This window comes from Melospiza georgiana, chromosome 4 (assembly GCF_028018845.1).
Source record: "Melospiza georgiana isolate bMelGeo1 chromosome 4, bMelGeo1.pri, whole genome shotgun sequence".
In the NCBI taxonomy this organism is placed as follows: Eukaryota; Metazoa; Chordata; class Aves; order Passeriformes; family Passerellidae; genus Melospiza; species Melospiza georgiana.
Genome location: NC_080433.1, coordinates 42,268,304 through 42,287,761, shown reverse-complemented (window position 1 = coordinate 42,287,761; position 19,458 = coordinate 42,268,304). Strand labels below are relative to the sequence as shown.

Below are 19,458 nucleotides of genomic sequence, written 5' to 3'. Positions count from 1 at the left end.
TCTTATGCATTTTTGTTGTAAGTTATATCTCTCCATTTCTATCTGTGCCTACGTATCTACACACAAACATATTTATCTACCTATCCATCTATCTACCAATATATTTATCAGGACAAGCTGTATGAAATGCTGCAATTGCTGTGCCTGACTTTTGATCTTAACAATAACTTATGAATCTGAAGTATCTTAATTTACTCATACTATTTTAATCTAATACATGACATGGTAGAATTATTGTACTTGGTTTTTCAGTCATGTGAGACCTGGGGACAGGGAAAACCACAAAAAGGTAGTTTGGATGGTCCAGGGACATTTCTGTGAGGTTTCTTGTATTATTCTAAGCAGATGCACATACAGGTACACATAGATAGGTATGAAATTATTAATAATAAGAAAATGCCCAAAGTCCATCATCTGTAGCACTGGACTTCCAAATTGAGCTGGGGTGTGTGCAGGCTGAGGGTAGAACACAGTTGTTGCAAACCCTGCTAATTTTTACAGTGGGTCACAAACCAGCAGAGGAACCTTAAAATTATGCTTGTACTTTCAGAACACAATGTTGTAGTGCAAAGTTATCATTGGTCACCTTTCGAGTTTCTGCAGGGGAATCCTGAAAAAAAATTCATGGCAAAAATCCTAATTTAGGTGCTGTGAGTGACATTTTGGAAAAGGCTGTGTCTGTTCCTCTCCTTTGCTTCAGTTGGAGATCTCTGGGAACATATCTAAAGGGGCATTGACGCAAGCAACTCATAAGCCACACTGTCAGTAAAAAAACTTTGCTCAAGAGTTATTTTTCTGGAGCAGACTGAAAAGAGCTAGATTGGATAAATCAATTCTTTTAGCAGAGATTATTTTTATTTAGACCAATGTAGTTTCTATTCTTTAGAAAAAAAAATAATTCCATGAATAAGAATTGTAGAATTAACTAGACATGTCAAAAAGATGACACTTGCCGTATGACAGATCTTTTATTGTGTAGTCACTGAGGATAATATAACAAGTAAAACACAAAATACAGCTGTCAACATTTTTCACCAGTAAATACATTCACGGAATGCAGTAAACCTTTGTCCATGAAAAAATATAAAATAGTTTTTCTATAATATAAGGAGTTATAAAACCTTTATGCCAACTTTCAAGATAGTGAAAGGAACAAGTAGTGAAAAACAACAATATTTATAATACACCACATGTTCCGTATTCACAGGAACACAGTGTTCCAAGGTTCAGACCAAATGTTTCATAGATTTGCTAATAGTTATGCTCATATTTTCAATTTTCATGCATGACTACAGCTATGACCTGAATTTTTAGCGCATGATGCTCTTTGGTTTAATTTGAGAAAAACAAATGTAATTCTAATATTACTTCATGGTGATGCATAGGTCCATGAATCAAGATGCAGATAAAGATTCATTTCTCAATAACATGCTGATAATAAAGCAGCATAATTTATGCATGCTTTAGTTATTTGTCCTCAGTAAAATTAATAAGAACATTAGAACAAAGACAAACGTGGTCTAACATTTTAATTTATTTACAATGTTTCCCTGCAGAGCTGGGGTATGGTGTCATCTAGGGATCATCTTAAAATTAATTTTAAGGATCTCAGTCAATGCCTATCTTTTCATTTGCCCTTGCGACACGTTAAATCTATGAATGTGGTCCTTGTTTGATGGAGTGAATAGATTTTACTGCTGTCTGCTATCCCACAATTTTATCATCTCTCAATGCCATGCTTATCCACTTTTCCACCTTTTGGCACTTCGTATAATTCTTTACAGCACATTCTTTTCCTCAGGGGAACTATTATGCTGTATTTTCATGTGTTCATATCTATAAAGCTCTTGCTTTTATTAGAAGGGGAAAAAAATTACAGCAATGTACTTGGGCAGTAGGTGAATCACTGTGACCTAGCCATTGCTCTGTTTTCTCATGAAGTACTTTTTCCATTGAATCACAGAAACAGATGTTCTAACAACACCATGCAAAATCTTCTTTTATCATCTGTCAGAAAAAGGAAAAGAAGCTGTGCCTTAACATTAGCGGATGGATACTGTACCAGTGTGGTACAAGGCTAACTTCCTATCACAAATAATTCAAAGCCTAATTAAGGATGCTGTGTATCCCACTGATCCTAGCTGTTTAACAAGGTGTTGTGTCCTGTTCTCTCATTTTACAGCTCCAAGTTCTCCTCCACAAGCCCTCTCTGTAAAACATTTGTTGGGTGTCACTGTGAAGTTGTCATGGAAACCTCCACTGGAGCCAAATGGAATTATCCTCTATTACACAGTTTGTGTCTGGTAAGATTTTTCTGGAAGTACTTCTGAGGATAAATGTTAATCTGTAACCTATCAGGAATGTTAGGTTTTTGTTACACAATATGTTGAATACATGTTTTGGGAGAACAAATATCCATCCAGCACTTAAAATACTGGACTTCTTTATATGAAAATTCAGACTAGCAAAAAAATGGGGGAAAAATTTCAGCATTTCATAAGAATTTCCAACATCTTCTTCCAAAGATTATGCTATAGTAAGTGAACTCAGAATTAAACTAGAGCATGGTGCTTATTTCCATTATATTCTGATTAGGCCTGCTGCAAGGCAGGGTGCAAACCCATGCTGAATTGTCAAGGAGATTTGAAATAGGCTTAAAATAGAGAAATATTGCCTCCTGTTATAGACAGTGTGTAAGAGCCATGTTTAGAGTTTTTGTATGTGCTATCAATTATGCCTACTGTTGTATTTTGTATTTATTCCATTCATAGCAAACACATATTTTTAACAGATACTTTTCATTTATTGTGTTCTAGTTTTTTCTATCTAACCATTTCTATTATATATTTTTTTAGTCCTGTCATATTTTTTCACCTTTACACAGGAATTCTGCTACTTTAAAACTTGCAGCTTCTGTCCTATTCCTTGCAAAACATAGTTTGGTCTAGCAATGTGACATCTCTTCAAAAATCTATAACTTCTACTGGAAGTGAAAAGGTTTTTTATTGATCAGTTTTAATATATTGCATTTATGTTTTACCATTTTATTGCCACTGCTAAGGTGCAGGGAGCAAATACTAAAGTGCATAAGACATGAACTAGATGAGCAAATCCTCAGTTTTTATGGGCGTACTGCTCTTGAGCTTACATTATTTTATTGTTATTTGGGGTGGGGTTTGGCCTCAGTTACTACTATTTTTTTTAAATGATAATTTCTAGTTAAGTTGATGATAAAGTGAAGAGAAGAAAGCTCTTCTTTCCAGAAAAGTTGAATTTGTCTTCTCTTGTTAGTTCTACTCTACTGGGAACGTCTGTTGCTCTTTAAAATAATGACTGTCCTCAAGCTAGGGAAAAGTTACTTTATGATAAGGGCTATGGTTTTGATGCACACTGTGTTCAAAGACTTGAGGTTATGCAACTTTGCATCCTTATGTTCCCTTATAACTTACTGCTTTTATTACTGTAAGAAAAGGTTTAGACAGAATTATTTTTAAAAAAGAAACAACTCTTAAAATATCCATATTTCTAAATATTGCAATTAAGCAACCACATAACTTCTTGCTGTAAGCCTTGCCCCTATTCTTCTTGCTCTGTCTTGTCTTTCCTTACTGTGCCATACCTAAATTTAGCTTTAAGTATCATGTTAAGGCAAGGACATTGGAGAAAAACTCCCTTTGCCTTCAAAGGGGTCACAACTTCACTCCTTCCTTGGCAGGGAGCGAGGGGTATGGAGGAAGGAGAGTAATGTTAAGTATTTAAAAGAATTGTCTATACAGTTTCATCAAATGCCTTGCAGGGGGAGATTTAACAAGGCAACTTGTCATGCCATATAGTTGCTGCTCTTGGGAGGTATTCAATATATTTTGGAGGAGACTGTTAATCCCAGTGCTTCTCAATGAAGCAGAAAGGAGAAGGTTACTACAGTTGTTAAATAAATGTTCCTTCACTTCATTAAATATTTTGCAACAGTTATAGAGAATTTGGTAAGCTTTCTTTAGCTGATTTGGAACAAGAATACATAATTCAATAGAATAGAAAGGGTGATGTTTGCAAGGTTTTCAGTTATATTTCATGGAATTTGTCAGAGGACAAGGTGGTTTTGGGTGCTAGTAGATAGTAAAGCAAATTTCTTCTTTCCTTGAACACAAAAACTAATACTCCTTTAATGTAATTTTTGAGTATTAAAGGTGCAATTAACAAAATTGCTGAACTTGTATGTAGCTATTTTTTTTTTGACATTATCCTTTGCTGCAAATTTTTGTAAGATACTTATTGACTAGGTCTATTTGGAGGTATAGATTTTTAAGACAGTATGGTACCTGTCTTTGTCAAGTGGAATTATGCAATTTCTTAGAATCTGTGTTGTCTCCATTTAAAAAACAAAAAAAAGCGTTTTAAAGCCTTATATTATTTTTTTCAGTGAAATTTCTTGGCATAACTTATTCTGCAAGGTACTTCCTCACTGTCTGTGAAGGCTGCACTCACTTTGATCAATGTTTTCTTATTTTTATTGCAATCTTTGTAGTTTCTAAACAGAGTAAACTTCCCCTGAAATACTTCAAGTTTTTTCTCTTCTTTCCGTGCCTGGTTGTGGAAATGTTTTTTGGCAACTCATATGTAAGAATGCAGTTCCTCAGAGTAGAAATGTTCACAACACTAAGCTGTGGATTTTCTTCTCACTTAAATTATAACCAGATACATATTTCCATACTAAGAATACATTGGGCAACGATCCAGGAAAAAATGTCTTTCTTTGTATAGAGTTTGATAACTGCAGCTGCAATCTCTTGTAAATTTTAGTGACTATTAAAAATGTCAGAAGTTTGGGGAAAATGTAAATGTAAACTTTCTCTGCTACCAAGAGTGTTTCCCATGTCAAGTGACATTCCACTCAAAATCTGAGGGTTAGGAAGGATTTTTTCTTTCATTCTCATACATTTTCTCATTCCAGTGGTTTTTTAACGTAACCTTATTTCAGATATATTAGATGGTGATCTTTGCTAATGGGACAGTCATTCAGTTATCAAAGTAGTAATTTTGAATCACTTTTTTCTTTTTTTTAGTATTAGAACACATTGTCATTTGTGAAGAGTTTCACGGTGATTTCTGGAGCAAGATACTTGCTTTTAATTATCAAATTATCATCTCTGTATGAAATCCTATTAGAGACACAGGACACCAACTCATACTATACCTACACCTACTCAAAGAAATCTTTGAAGGAATGGAATGTTAGGTTTTTATTTTCCTCCTATTTCTTTCTTAAAAGATTATGTTAACTTTACAAGGAATATAACACTTTTTGAATTCAAGTTAGCTCTTTCTGTACCTTATTTTACTTTCTGATAATCATTTCATACCTATGCTAATACCAGTGTTTTATTAATGTTACATCTTGCAGTCTTTCTAGGCGGGTTTTGACCTGACTGGAGTTCCATTCTGATCCTCTGCTACATTCCACCAGAATTAACTCAGCACCAGCTAATTCCTGTTCCATATCATCTTCTATTATTCCATTTATAACTTCAGCCTTCTGACCAATTTCACAGAGTCACAGTAGGGCATGCTCCCTGCTATAATCTTTTTATATTTCGCTATTCCTGTCCAGGGAGACAGTTTAGTTATGCCCTACTGTGTCCTTCCCAAGGGTACCCCATAACCATTTGAAAGCAGTTAATAGATAGAAATAATTCTCCTTCATATTTCATGTAACCATTGTCTTTGTTGATGTAATTAGCAAACATATTTCTGTGAGGTTTTGGGGTGTTATTTTTTTTTTTAAGAAACAACATGAAGAGCCCTACTGTGTGCCATGGTACAAAAGTTAGCTTTTAACCATAAAAGAAAAAAATTTATCCTAGCCTCTTTTAAAAACCTAAATTACTTGTATTTAACACAATATTGCATTTTTCATTTTTGTTACAAATGCTGTAATTATATATATAGAGAGAAATGGTGTATATATAGAGAGAGAAATGGTGTATATATATAATTAATAAAATAATTTTTCTTTAGGAATAAAATGTCAAAGATGAGTGTAAATGTAACAGAAACATCACTGGAATTCACAGACCTAGAATATAACTGTGAGTATAGTGCTTACCTAACAGCAAGTACAAGATTTGGAGATGGCAACATAAAAAGTGATACTATAACATTCAGAACTTCTGAAGGAGGTAAGCTTATATACAGTATGAACCTTTATTTTCATTCAGCCTTAAAATTCTGTCAGCCTTTTTAAAGTTAATAAATCCACTGAAGTAGAAGTGACATTTGACTTGTAAAAGACAGACATTCTACCTGTCTCTGTGCCTCTATCTTTGTGTATACATGTATCTATGGCTCTATAAAATTATGATAGGTATCGCTACTAATTTACTGAGAAAAAAATATTTCTCTTTAGGACAGACAAGATCCAAATAATTTCTTTCTAAACTTTGAAATAATTAATATTATTTTTGTAATATATTTTAAGAGATCCTTGCTTTAAGCAGCTATGACACAATTTCTGATAGGGAAAATACTTCTTAGAATATCACTCTTAAGTCTGAAATATTTTTAATTTGAAAATGAACACTGTCAGTGTATATTTCATTTTAATTATTTTATACTTCCAACATGGAAAGTGACTTTTATATGATCATATGATATACTGGAAGTCATTTGGAAGTCATTCAGTTAAAGTTTTGTTTCTGGTTTTCCATCAATCATATTGCTATAATCTGTTGCAAAACAGATAGTATGCAGGCATACTTCAGAATCATCCTGCACAGATATCAACAATTCCCCAATGCACAACCACTGGCAGGATGGCATCTATCTGAACCATCCCTCCAAAATCTGTCTACATCATCAGCTTGTAGATATTCACAGTTGCTGTTGAAACTGGTATGGGAATATAATTTTACTTTATAGGGACAGACTTTAAGGAACTAGTGCTGGAGTTCCCCCTCCAATTAATATTTTAATATTTTGCACAAACTAGAGCAGCACAAAGCAAGAGAGATACATAACTCATAGTGTTCAGTACTCTACTGCAAGTTCTGTAGAGCACTTTCTTGGATGGTGAGAAATATGGATTTAAATCCTCCTAAGCTGACTTAAGGAATTGAATTTAACTCTCCTACATCACTGTGTTACTGAGAGAAACCATATGCTGCTATTCTTTATAAATAGGAGGAGGGACTAATGGAAGAAGGCTTACAGAGGTCTTTCTGCACATTTAATAAGATGAGAAAAGAGGAAAAAAGATAAATTATCATACTGTTCAAGCTTAAGTAACTGGTTTACCTACATGAGTTGGGAGCCTAAATTCTGTTTATAATCAGAGAGAAAGAGGCTTTAAATTTAGGTTTTGTGAAAAAAATCACTTTTTTTCCCCATACTAACTATATTTGGAGTATAGACACGTAACTCAGTCAACTTCCATGTCTACAAATTAGATTTTCTATGAGCACAAAGAAGTAAGTACAGGAAAAATTCTATAAGAAAAATCTTATCTTTTTAAAAATGCAGCTAAATACAAATATGATGGAAAAAGTGTTTTAAAAATTCATTTCACATATACAGTTTTAGTTCATTATTTTGTGAAACAGTTTTTACACCATAATCAGAAATACATTTTATTTGCCATAGGATGTTGTAAAATCTACTATAGTGGATGAACCTCCGGTATTAAGTGTAAAAAACCTTGAGGTACAAAAGCTTAAGTTATGCTAAAATTAACATTTTTGCAGCACCAAGTGATCCACCAAAAGATGTTACATACAGAAACCTTTCTTCCACATCAATAATGCTATTCTGGTCTCCTCCTCAAAAGCCTAATGGAAATATACTGTACTACTCAGTTTATTTCAAAAACAACTCAGGAATATTCATACAGGTAAGCGTGTTTTTATATTATTTTGTAGAAGTAAATTAAATGTTCTAATAATTACTTAAAGATGAAATCAGTTTTATAGTTATCAATAAATTGCTTTTTCATATTTCCTTCATTTTAAACTTACAAAGACAGAAGTACATCTTGTAATCATATGTTTTACATTGTGCATCTCACTGAGCATTCATATCATATAAGCATTAATGCCAATAGGTTTTGTGTAATATTCCATTATGCAAAGTTTATATGTACATATATATATATATATATATGTACACATACACCTAATATACATACACACTTTGCATATGTAGTGGATAGACTCAAGACCCACTACCTGCATGGCACACCCCCAAGAGTGTTCTTTAAGTCTAATCTATCAATTTCAGTAAATTTCTGTTTCTGGTTTTACTTTTGAATACATAATGGTATAGTATTGAAAATATGGAGGTAATGTGAAAGTAAGGAATGTTTTTTTTCATATTTTTCTTACTCTCAAAAGGAAATTACTGTTTAGTATATTGAAGCAAAGATTGTTATTCTGAAGTTAAAGCTTAAAAGACAAAATCCTGTAAATAATATTTTGGAGATATATTTTAATTTAGTTTTTTTTTTCCTTATGCTGCTTTCATCCTTAGTTATGCACTCCACTTATTAATTGTATATAGTCTTTTTATTCTACTTTCTGTGAATATCTTATAGTACAGAAATATAATAAGAGAAATAAGCTTCCTTTACAGTTTTTGGGTCACAAGTTTTACACATATGGAAGAAAAACAAGAAATACAAATTCATTTAGAAAATTATGTATGGAAAACAACCTTGACTGCATAAATTTATGATCAAGATATGTTTAGGGTGAGGTATGCACGTTTTTGAGGATAACTAGAAAAAATATTCACAAATGTTAGACATAGCTGTGAGTGAATAATTGCTGACATACTTCAGTGTATACATGTCTCTGACTTGTGTGCAAGTATGTAGTTGCTGGGCTCTACATAGTTTCAGGTGCAAGCAGGACTGTGCCATGAATTCACATTCTGATGAGATTAAAATCAGGGCTACAGTTCAGATCAAAGACTCTGTTTGCACACACTGCTATGGCAACAGCTTTTTTCTTAAATCTCTTTAAGAGATTTAAGATGTAAAGTGGACAAATTTAAGATTTAAGTGGAAAAACTTTACATCAGTGCATCACCTGAACCAGCTCATCCTATGAAGCACACTTCAAGCAATTTTAGAGTAGGACTATGGACTTGGACTATTCCTGCCTTTAGGAAGGTGTAACTCTGAGATGAATGAGTAAGGCAAAGCTGACACACTGAGAGAGAGAGAGAGAGAGAGAGAGAGAGAGAGAGAGAGAGAGAGAGAGAGATAAAACCCCCCAAGATATGCCCAGGATTCTGTAAATAAAGAAGGAAGATAGGGAAGATGGAGCACAGTAGCATTGGCCCAGCAAGGTGAGGGTCCAGTTTTATTATCATGTAATGTAGTTAGGCCAGGAAATGTTGGTGGCACAAGTGGAAGTTAATGCTGCTTCGGCATATTATGTGTTGTCAGGACAAAAGTGCTGACAGTAGTTCTGTCAGCTACTGCTGACAGTAGTTTTACCTCTGTGTGTGGAACCTACCATTTTCATCCTTTTGACTATTCCATCCCTCTGCCCTCAGAAGATAAGTTTCAGCTGCTGTTGCATCTGTCTCTTACTGCCCATGGGATATGAGCATTAATCTCTCGAATCATGATCAAATCTTAATCTGTCTACTCCCTTTAACTCCTTATGCCCTTCACATTGTGTCTGCTCACTGTTTGTCTTGGCAACTACCAAATCTACACTACAGTCCTAATCTGCATTCCTATGGATGCAAGACAGATTTCAAACAGGTGAAAAAAAGCCAGCTCATTTCTGTCAGGTATTTTATATTACTCCTTTTACAACAGAGAAATGCATGTGTGAAAGTCAGCCTGATGTGTGACTATATATATATATATATGTATATGATACATACAGACAGTTGTAAGCTGCATGAGTATGCATACATATAGCTTACAGCTTTCTGTAACTTAGAACTATAACCATGTAATTGCAGGGTCTGCTGCTAAGTTTTGTATTGCACATATTTGGAAAGAAAGAATCCTTGGCTGAAATACTCTGTGTCAAAGTCACCATTCTGATTATATTTAACCAAACTGTATTTTCAGTTGGAGAAATTATACAGGAGAATTGAAAAAGTGGGTGATCTTTTCACATTTCAAATTTTCACATTGCAGGCAGCCATTCTCTACCAGTCTTTGCGTCTTTGTCAGGACATAATGCCAAAGGTCCAAGTCTTAAAGCATAACTTCTAGATGCCTGAATAAACACCCTTGCTGTAGAATATCAAGCAAATTAATATTTCCCAATGCTCTCATAATCTGAAATAGATACAGAAGTCATACTAAACTATTCTGTTGTCTCAATTTATCACTGTCTGTGCTATTCTGTTGTCTCAATTTATCACTTCTCACACATTCTAAAAATGCTCAGGCATATTAAAACCTAATCAACATAAACCACTGACTATTAATATGTTAAAACTAGGAAGTTAGTAGTTGCATAGTGAAGCATTTTGTTTAGGGAAAAAATTACGAAATACAAAAAAGACCTGAGAGAAAAGATACAGTTTATTCCCTGACATGATGCAGAAATTTGAGTTTTCTGTCAAAAAGGGAAAATTTATGTACCCTCTTCAGTCAGAAAAATAATGTATAGTTTCTTTGCTTTACTGGTCTACATGAAAAATAGCACTGCAGCTGTCTAGTCAGAAGGCCTGGGATGCTCAGACCCAAGGTTCAACACGAGAATAGCAGAAGGAAATATTTAGTGATGGAGATTAGATTTAAGGATTTTGGTAGATGAGTGGACTGTTTCTATGGGGATGCTGACAGTTGTAAAAGAAAATGTGCCAGAGAGGGAGGAATGGCTGGTAGCTAACTAGAATAAACCATCACCTGCATTAGGCTAAGTTCCAGTTCAGCATTATCTTTCATCTTCTGCTGTCATAGGTCCAGGGAAAATGCTACTTCATGGTGTATACACCCTGTCCCAGTGCAGTAAAGATCTGACATGTATGCTGACAAAGAGTGCTTCCTTCACAGATGACATGACACTGTACCTCTTCTTCACCTCACGTCTCTGTGACACTGCCGGGTTCCTACAGTTTAAGATTTCACTGTTTGCAATAGCAGCTTTGCAAGTTTTGCTCCACGATGCCTTGCCTGGTGCTTGAAGCAATCATAGTGTCCATATTCTCAGTCCTATCCACAAACTAAATCAAAGACTCAATGAAAGTAACTTTCTCATGGCTAAATATGAATCTATGAAAGATATCATTGGCTTGAATGAATTCCCTTACTCAATCTCTATATATTTCTGTTTTGATTAGCAGGAAAGTGGAAAGGTGCTAATTACAAACATAAATATATGCTTCAATAAATTTCCCCAGTGTAGGAATTTCAGTACAGATGAAAGCTGTCCTGCTCTGACAGACCAGAAAGGGGAACCAGGGGCAAGGACTGAAAAAAAGCCCATGATCCTTCTAGCAACTGAATATCTGACCCAAATCATCCAACCTCTACCTCAAGCCAAGCAAAATGGATATGACTGGATACAGTTCAGAGTGAAATTCAACTTGCTCTACCCCTGGGATCCAGAAAAGGGATGCAAATGATGTACTATAGTACTTAACAATCAAACATTTTCTTCACCTGTATGACTAAAGTAGGGATAAAAAAGGGGAACGTCTCTACAATACACTGCAAATTTTTAAAAAGCTGGTCTCAAAAATAGTACAGCAGACAAAAAGAAATAACTTCACTTAGTTTTTTAATGGAACAGTGAATATTCCACTCCTTGAAGGATGATTTGGATAAGCCTTCACAGTATCACCACTCTCACCTGATTCCCAGAGGCAAGTACGTGATCCTCTGACTCAAAACAAGAATGCAATAGAATGAACCTAAAAAAGAAAACAGAACAGAAGTAAAAGCTTAACAGTGAAGAAGGGCATCACCATGTTTTCCTTATACAGCTAACTACAGCTTTATGTCACTGGAAATGTCTGCCACTTCCTGAGGTGAAGAAGATACTAGTTTCTGCTGACACTTTCATGGCTTGAGTGTATTGCTTACACTTAGCTGCTTTTAATAATCTGATACTTTGCTATGTGAAAACTTCTTTCATGTATGGATGAAGAAAGGGACAGAAGGAAGAATTTCTTCAGCTGTAGCCAAAGATCCTAAGCTGTTTGCTTTCATCTACAGCCACAGTTAATTGTAAAACTTCCCAAAGTGTTCTATCCCCAGGGTACAATTAGTGCAAGTTTCATCTTTTCTCGGTTTGTACCCACACAGCTCTTCCTGCTCACTATTACTCTTAATTATGTGCTCCTTTTTTTCCTGATATTTTGGAATTTACCTAATATTTTTTCCTAATATTTTGTCATATCAGTAGTTAGAGATATCTCCTTGGGGTCCTCACAGTAAAGAAACTACACCTTAAAATAGTTTTTGTTGACCCACCAAAACCCTGTTATTCATGTTGGTTCACTGAGTCCTTAACTGCCAGACAGCTGCCTAAATTGTAAAGGCCTTTTTAAACTAAGAGTTGAATTTTCAGCTGTTCATATCAATAAACTCCCATTAAATCTAGGATCAAAGCTTGATGTGGTAGCCTTGACATTTTTACCTTAAAACTCAGGTAATTATTTAAGGTCTTATTTTAAAAAAAATCTGATTATTACATGTTGTTATAAATAACTAACTTTTGCTAACAATAACAATAGTAACAAAAAGAGGGTATTAGAATGCTTCCTCTGGGCCAGATGATGTTTTCTGTCATACCCTGCTTGAGTATCTGATCCACTGTTTCCTGTATCTTAACTTACCAAATATAACACAAAGCTCTTTCCAGGCTTTTTCAGTTAGGTGTGCAACTAGTATGAAATTCAAACTACTTCTAGAAAAAAGTCTTATATTAAGGTGGAATTTTTTTGTATTTTGACTGATTTTGACTTAACTTAGTCTCTTGGGCAAAACTAACAGTGTGTTTATAGTCATTTAATGAGTGGATACTCACACATTAAATAAAAAAAATTATACTCAAAATTTGTGCTGCTTCTGTTCTGCATTCAAAACAAAGGCTTAACAAAACAAAGACAAAACAAACTGTTTACTTATTTATGTTATGTCAGTACTAGTGACTGCAGGCAAAACTAGGTCTTCAAAAACAGACATGAAAATCTCAGGGAAAGTAATGAGAGTGTCACCTATAGTTTTCTGCAAAAATAAAAATATTTTGCTCATACAAAAAATTGGTGAAGCGCTGCATGAGATATATAAATTGATATGTGACAGACATTACTGACAGACATCAAGATTACATACTGAACTATCAGTTTGCACAGTACGGATTCAACTGTGTGATAAAGCATATCACAGTGACTTCTTCAATAAGAAATTTCCTTATGAGAAAGGTAATCAATTTTTCAGCGTGCAGTTTTAGCATTCCTGTGCTTATATGAGGTATTTCTAAATTTCAATACCCAAATATTTCTGTTGCCTTTCTCTTGCTTTAGTAAGTTTGCTCTTACAGCCTCTCTTTTTCAGAAAAAAAATTCCTTGAAAGCTAACTTGCCTTTTAAAGAAGTGGAGGGTGTGGATTTGATCTAACACCAAAAATAGGGGGCAGGTGAAATAGCTGGAATTCATCAGGAGGTTGGACAAAATCCATCTCATCCTGAAAATATTTCTGTGTAGAAAAGTTAGGACTTCTTTGGTCCTGAGAAGTGCTGCCCATGCCATTTGCTCAATAGGGCAATGTGGCTGCTGGAGAGAAATGCTACTGGCTCTTTGAATCAGCACTGATGATTTGACTTGCTACCCAATGCTTGAGCTGAATATGCTGATGGGCTAAATGACTTCTCAACAATTTTCAAACCATGAACCAAACTGTGTTGGATCATCTAAGTCAGGTTCCTGTAAATCAGTGGATGATTCAACACATTCAACTTCAACTGATTTGAACTTATGTGGTGTAGCTGAACTTACATAAATAATAACCTTTATATTTTGTCTTTTCATGTTCCAAAATTGTTGATTCTAAATAGGAATGGCCTCCTTAGAGGTGCTGATCTGAGCACTAACTTGCTGTTGTAGTCACAGTATTAATTTTTTTATATAGTTCAAAAGACCCTGGGACTGGGATCTTCTCCTATTCTTTCTGTAGCAAGTAACTGCACAGAGGAAAAAAATTCTGTTGATGCCTTCAGTTTAACATGAGTCCACTCACTATAGACATTTCCTTAGAGATAATGGCATGGTGTTACTGCAAGGGACAACTAGCAAAAGGAGCAGTTTATCAAGGGGTGAGATGAGATCTCTGCCACTGAAAGATTTAAGTTCAAAATCTACTCTCATAAAAATAGATTAAAGAGAGAGACGTCCTTTGATTTGATTATCAATGATCAGCCAAGGCATGTGTGGTTCATGTAATCTATAAACAATTAGCAGATGCTGGGTTTTTTGTTAATTTTCTTGATGAAATATGGATAAACATACTGCAATATTACAGTTTTAATCTCTGAATTGGCATTCAACAATTACAAACAATAGAAGAAGCCAATCATGTACTCTGTAGTACTTACAAGGGGTGTAAATAGACATCATAAAATCAAGTATCTCAGAAAAAATCAGTACTCATTAGGAGTCAAAGCATAGGCTTATGTCTTCTGAGTGCTATGGTGAATCATGTCTGCTGGTGGTGGTGGTGATGGCTAAATGGGAAACTAGAAAGAGAAATCAATGAATAAAAATAATTTCATGTGGTAACATTTTCTTTTATTTCTCTCTTTAGAATTTCACAAGTTATGGTAATGACAGCAATGTCAGTGTAGTGCTGGATGACTTGGCAAAATACAGCCATTACACTTTGTGGTTAACTGCAAGCACAGCATTTGGAGATGGAAACAAAACTAGTGAAAAAATAGATGTGTATACAGATCAAGACAGTAAGTTAATAACTCTTTTAGAGCTCATTGTATATCAGGGTTTTTATTAAATATTTATTAAATATTGTCTAACTTAAAAGTTATTTTACTGCTATGATGGCAAAGTTTAAAAAATACCATTAAATGTGGTTTTTGATGCTGCAATATTTATCTTTGCAAGGAAGGCGTTTTGATCTGAGTCTTTCAAACTCTAGAGCACATAGAACATGGAGCACAAGCCTCTGTGGATACAAGCAATAAAATTATTGTCTTAAGCTTTCATTAAGACTCTTTTCCTAAACAAATTTAACAGAAATGATTATTCATATATACCTTCAACCATTTTGCTTTTGATATTGAAACACAAATTATTTTTAAAAGTTGTAAAAAATGTTGCAGCTGACTCAGACTAATTATATTTGAGTAGTTATTTCTGGTTGGGGTTTGGATGTTTTATTACTGTAATCCATGCATTTAATTTTTTGCTTATTATCTCTCATAGTCCCAGAAGGTTTTGTTGAAAATCTGATCTATCAAAACATTTCCTCATCTTCTGTAAATGTAAGCTGGCTTCCACCATCCCAGCCAAATGGCTTAGTCTTCTTTCATGTTTCTCTAAGTTTAATGCAACTGGGAACCAGTAAGATATTATCTTTCCTTACTTACAATACAAGCATAATTTTTGATGATCTGGAGAAATACACTGATTACATTCTGAAAATCACACCAGCCACTGATAAAGGATCTTCTGAACGGCATACTCTGAGTCTTCACATAAGAACTGATGAAGATGGTAAGACTTTTTATTAATTCCTAAAGAAATTATTAAAAAACCCAAATAGCTTTCTGAAAGAAAAAAATGGTTTATTTTTCTTGTTTCACTGAGTGTTTTTGTAATACAGTGACACAAACAACTGCTGCACATTTCTGTTTTAAGACTGTGAAATAGAATTTTTCATTTCATATTTTTCTGAGATTATAGTTGTTTTTCTCTTTCTTATTTCTTCATGTAGTCCCAGAATTAGCACCTGTAATGAAAACATTTTCAAATCTCTCAACTACCTCAGTTATGCTTTCATGGGACCCTCCTGTTAAGCCAAATGGTATTATAATACATTATGATTTAAATTTGTTTGGGCCAGAAAGGAATAGCTCATTCTCTACTACCAATAATTTTATCATTTTGGAAGATCTTCTGCCATTCACATTGTACAGCATTTATGCAGCTGCCAGAACAATAAAAGGACCTGGTCCCTCTGCTGTGCTTCAGTTCTACACAGATGAGTCAGGTGAGCAAATTCAATTGTAAACAACTTCAAAATATCAGCTCTATTACAGCATCCATCTTAGATCTGAGCATCAGACCTGTTGATATGAAGGATTAATATTCCATTGCTCTGTGAGTGAAGAGCTTTCAGCCGAAGGAAGCACTGCAAGGCAGGTGTTTCCTGAGTGCTCCTCCTCCTGCCACAGTGCACAAGAGGAGGTCACATTCTGCACAGGAATACAAAAATAACCCCATGAAGAAATATCTTTTGCCTTTGGAATGTGTTATGGTTTGCAAAATGTCAGGGATTTTGAAGCAAACAAGAGAACCTTTCTCTTCATCCCCCGTGTAATTGAAAAATGATAAAACATGGAAATATTTCTGACACATTCACACAGTTCTCCTGTACATGGACCTCCTCTCCCCTGCATGGTAAATTACACATCTTATAAATGTATGATGAGTTGTGGTCCATATATGGGCGGAGGAAGTAAAGTGTATTGCATTCCAGTTATATATGTAATGTGACTTCTGAGAAATGTCTTAGTTCTGACAGCAGGGATGTTTAAGTGATTAATAGATTTGTTAGATCTCCAAGAAGATCCCTTGCTGACTAAACATGTATTCTGGATTAATGGAATTTGTTTCATGTCAAAGAGGAAGACAAAAGATTGAAATAGAAATGAAGTACTGTTAGCTTGAGTTCAGATACAAATGTTAACAAAAGTGCCTATGTTCTCCTGCATGTACTGTTTTGCCTGAAGTATTTGTGATTTGTCTTTTGCAGTGCCATTAGCTCCACCCCAGAATTTGACTATTATCAACTACACCGCAGATTCTGTGTGGCTAAAATGGGATCCAAGTCCTCAGTCAAACGGTGTTATTATGAGATATAATTTTAAGATTTATCAAAACAACACTGAAAAACTGGTTTTTTGGGTATGTTTATAATTAAGAGTGTATAATCTTTTAAAGTATTTTTTCATGCTTTAGGGGAAAAAAGATATGGAAAATATTTTAAATGTCTGTTATGCTCCTAGAATTTTGAAGTGCCTATAAATTCCTATTTGCTAAGACAGTTTATTTTCCTTCCCACTGTACCTGTAACTCAATTTTTCAAATTAAACAGGAAAAATAGTTTGGTTTTAACGTGCTTTGGGCTTCTAATGTTTTACTGACAGTGAGATTTATTACTCCTACTTGGTGCTTTAGTGTAAGCTTGATGTTAGAAAATGACAGAAGTTAATTGATTTGTGGCTACCTTTGTTTAACTATTAAGTACCTATGGACTTTCAAGATCCAAAAATTTTTTACTATCTTAAAAAATAGTAAAAAACTGTTAAGAGGTCTTCATTTAAAAAAATATCAAAGAATAAGAACTGAGTAAGTTGTAACTGAAGTAGATACTACATAAATGTTCAGGACCAGGCTGGGTGAAGCTCTGAGTAACCCAGTCCTATGGAAGATTCCCTGCTCACAGTATGGGGGTTGGAACTGGATGGTCTTTAAAGGCACCTTCCAACCCAAACCATTCTATGAATCTATAATTTTATGATATGCAAAATTTTTAAAAGGCTTAAATCTGATTGATTGGGTGGCCTCAAGGAATGTTCCGTGAACTGCAAAGGCAGCAAGCTGAGGTCAGGATTGCATCTCAAGCTTAGAAACTATATAGTGAGCCCTGTTCATCTGAGATACTTGTAAAAGCTGCAGGAAAAGACAATGCTCCAGTGAAGTCTGCTGTTATTCCCCATTGTGGGAGGAAGTTTCTTCCATAATGGCTGAAGGCCACTATGAGCATGTGAAAGAGAAACAGTGGATTCTACAGCCAGATACCTTTGGGAACACATTCTTAGGGTAGTTTCATAGAAACCACCAAAGATCTGTAAGGAAGCAGAAGGTGAAAGGAGTTAATGTGAAGCTGGAGATAATTTTCAGTGTTTGAGAGCTACTCTGATTGGAAGATGCAAAACTATGGCTGTAAATTTTCTGTTCATTTCAGTAGGTTCAAGGTGAAGGCTACAATGTTTCTAGAGATTAATTGTGTACTAATAATATTTCCTTCCTTAAGAACATTTCAGGTTCAAACCATGAGGCAAACATTGTTGGATTAGAACCATACAGCCCCTATTTCATCAGTGTCTCTGCGTTTACCAAGCTTGGGAATGGCAATCAGTTCAGTAATGCTGTCCACTTTACAACGATGGAATCAGGTTGGATATGACTTTTTATAAGCTGTAGTTCTGGCAGTTTTAAATACATTTCTATTTGTTTTCCTTGTATGATTGAACAAATGTCTTCCTCTTCTCTCCAAAGAAAATATAACCTAATACTAACTCATTGTCTCTTGCCTGTGTAGCACTGATTCTCATGCCTATTGTAGACTAGGTTTGAAGTCTGATTTCGGAAGTGTAGAATTAAAAATGTCCTCATCTGAAATGAGAGGCTTACATGGCTACTATAAATCTTTTAATAGCAACACAGATAAAGGGAAGAAAATTAGATAGGTATCAGTCTTTGCAGATCAAAGCAATAATTCAGATCCCTGTGAAAATAACTGAAACATTAGCAGTATCAAAAGCAGCTGGATAAAAGATTGGCAAAGGAACTGGAAATTATATTAGACAAATAGAAATTTTTAAACTTCTTTTTTTTTTTTTTTCTTTTTAGAATTTATTTTAGGAAGGAAGCTAGCCACTAAATTGAAATACATAACATTCACTAAAGAGAACCTGTGGGTTTGTGAAACTGGCTGTTGTGCAAAACCAGTTTTGCACAACAAAACTCCTTTTCCAGGTCAGAGCAACCCCTAGGCTCTGTAAGAGCTGTCAGTGCCAGGGAACAAGCATGGGTTAGGAGGCTCCCAGGGTCCTCTACACTGTTAGCAAAGGGAGCAGATCCCAAAATAAAAAGATCCCATATGATGACTCCATGTCTGCTAGGATCATGCTTCCAGTGAAGACACTTTCCAGAACCAGTAAAGAAGAGTTTCTGGGGAAGAGTTTTGAAGTTTATTGTACCAAAGAGTTACAACACCGTCAGAAATCTGGACCATCACTGAGTTGTTTCAGTTTGTCTGTTGGACTCAGGCAGCTGAAGGTGGTCCTCCTCAAAAGCCATGGTCATCCACCAGTTGTTTCATTTCATCACTGACATTCCATACTTGTGTTACTTTCTTTATTTATCTTTAACCAGTTGTTTATAAATAATTGGTCTATTTTCAAAGTGATTGTAGGATTTTCTACCTTCATTAATTTTTATGAGCATTTAAAAAAAATTCTTTTGCT

The 19,458-nt window shown here is 34.8% G+C and overlaps 1 protein-coding gene across 1 annotated transcript in view; it reads left to right on the top strand.

The window, feature by feature from the left end:
* Positions 1-19,458, top strand: part of PTPRQ (protein tyrosine phosphatase receptor type Q) — a 98,503-nt gene that overhangs the window by 21,429 nt on the left and 57,616 nt on the right. Inside the window, exons 17-24 of the mRNA XM_058023292.1 lie at positions 2,183-2,303; positions 6,016-6,176; positions 7,737-7,882; positions 14,772-14,925; positions 15,407-15,697; positions 15,918-16,193; positions 16,959-17,110; positions 18,243-18,384. Coding sequence (XP_057879275.1) covers positions 2,183-2,303; positions 6,016-6,176; positions 7,737-7,882; positions 14,772-14,925; positions 15,407-15,697; positions 15,918-16,193; positions 16,959-17,110; positions 18,243-18,384 — 1,443 coding nt within the window. The remainder of the gene's footprint in view (positions 1-2,182; positions 2,304-6,015; positions 6,177-7,736; positions 7,883-14,771; positions 14,926-15,406; positions 15,698-15,917; positions 16,194-16,958; positions 17,111-18,242; positions 18,385-19,458) is intronic.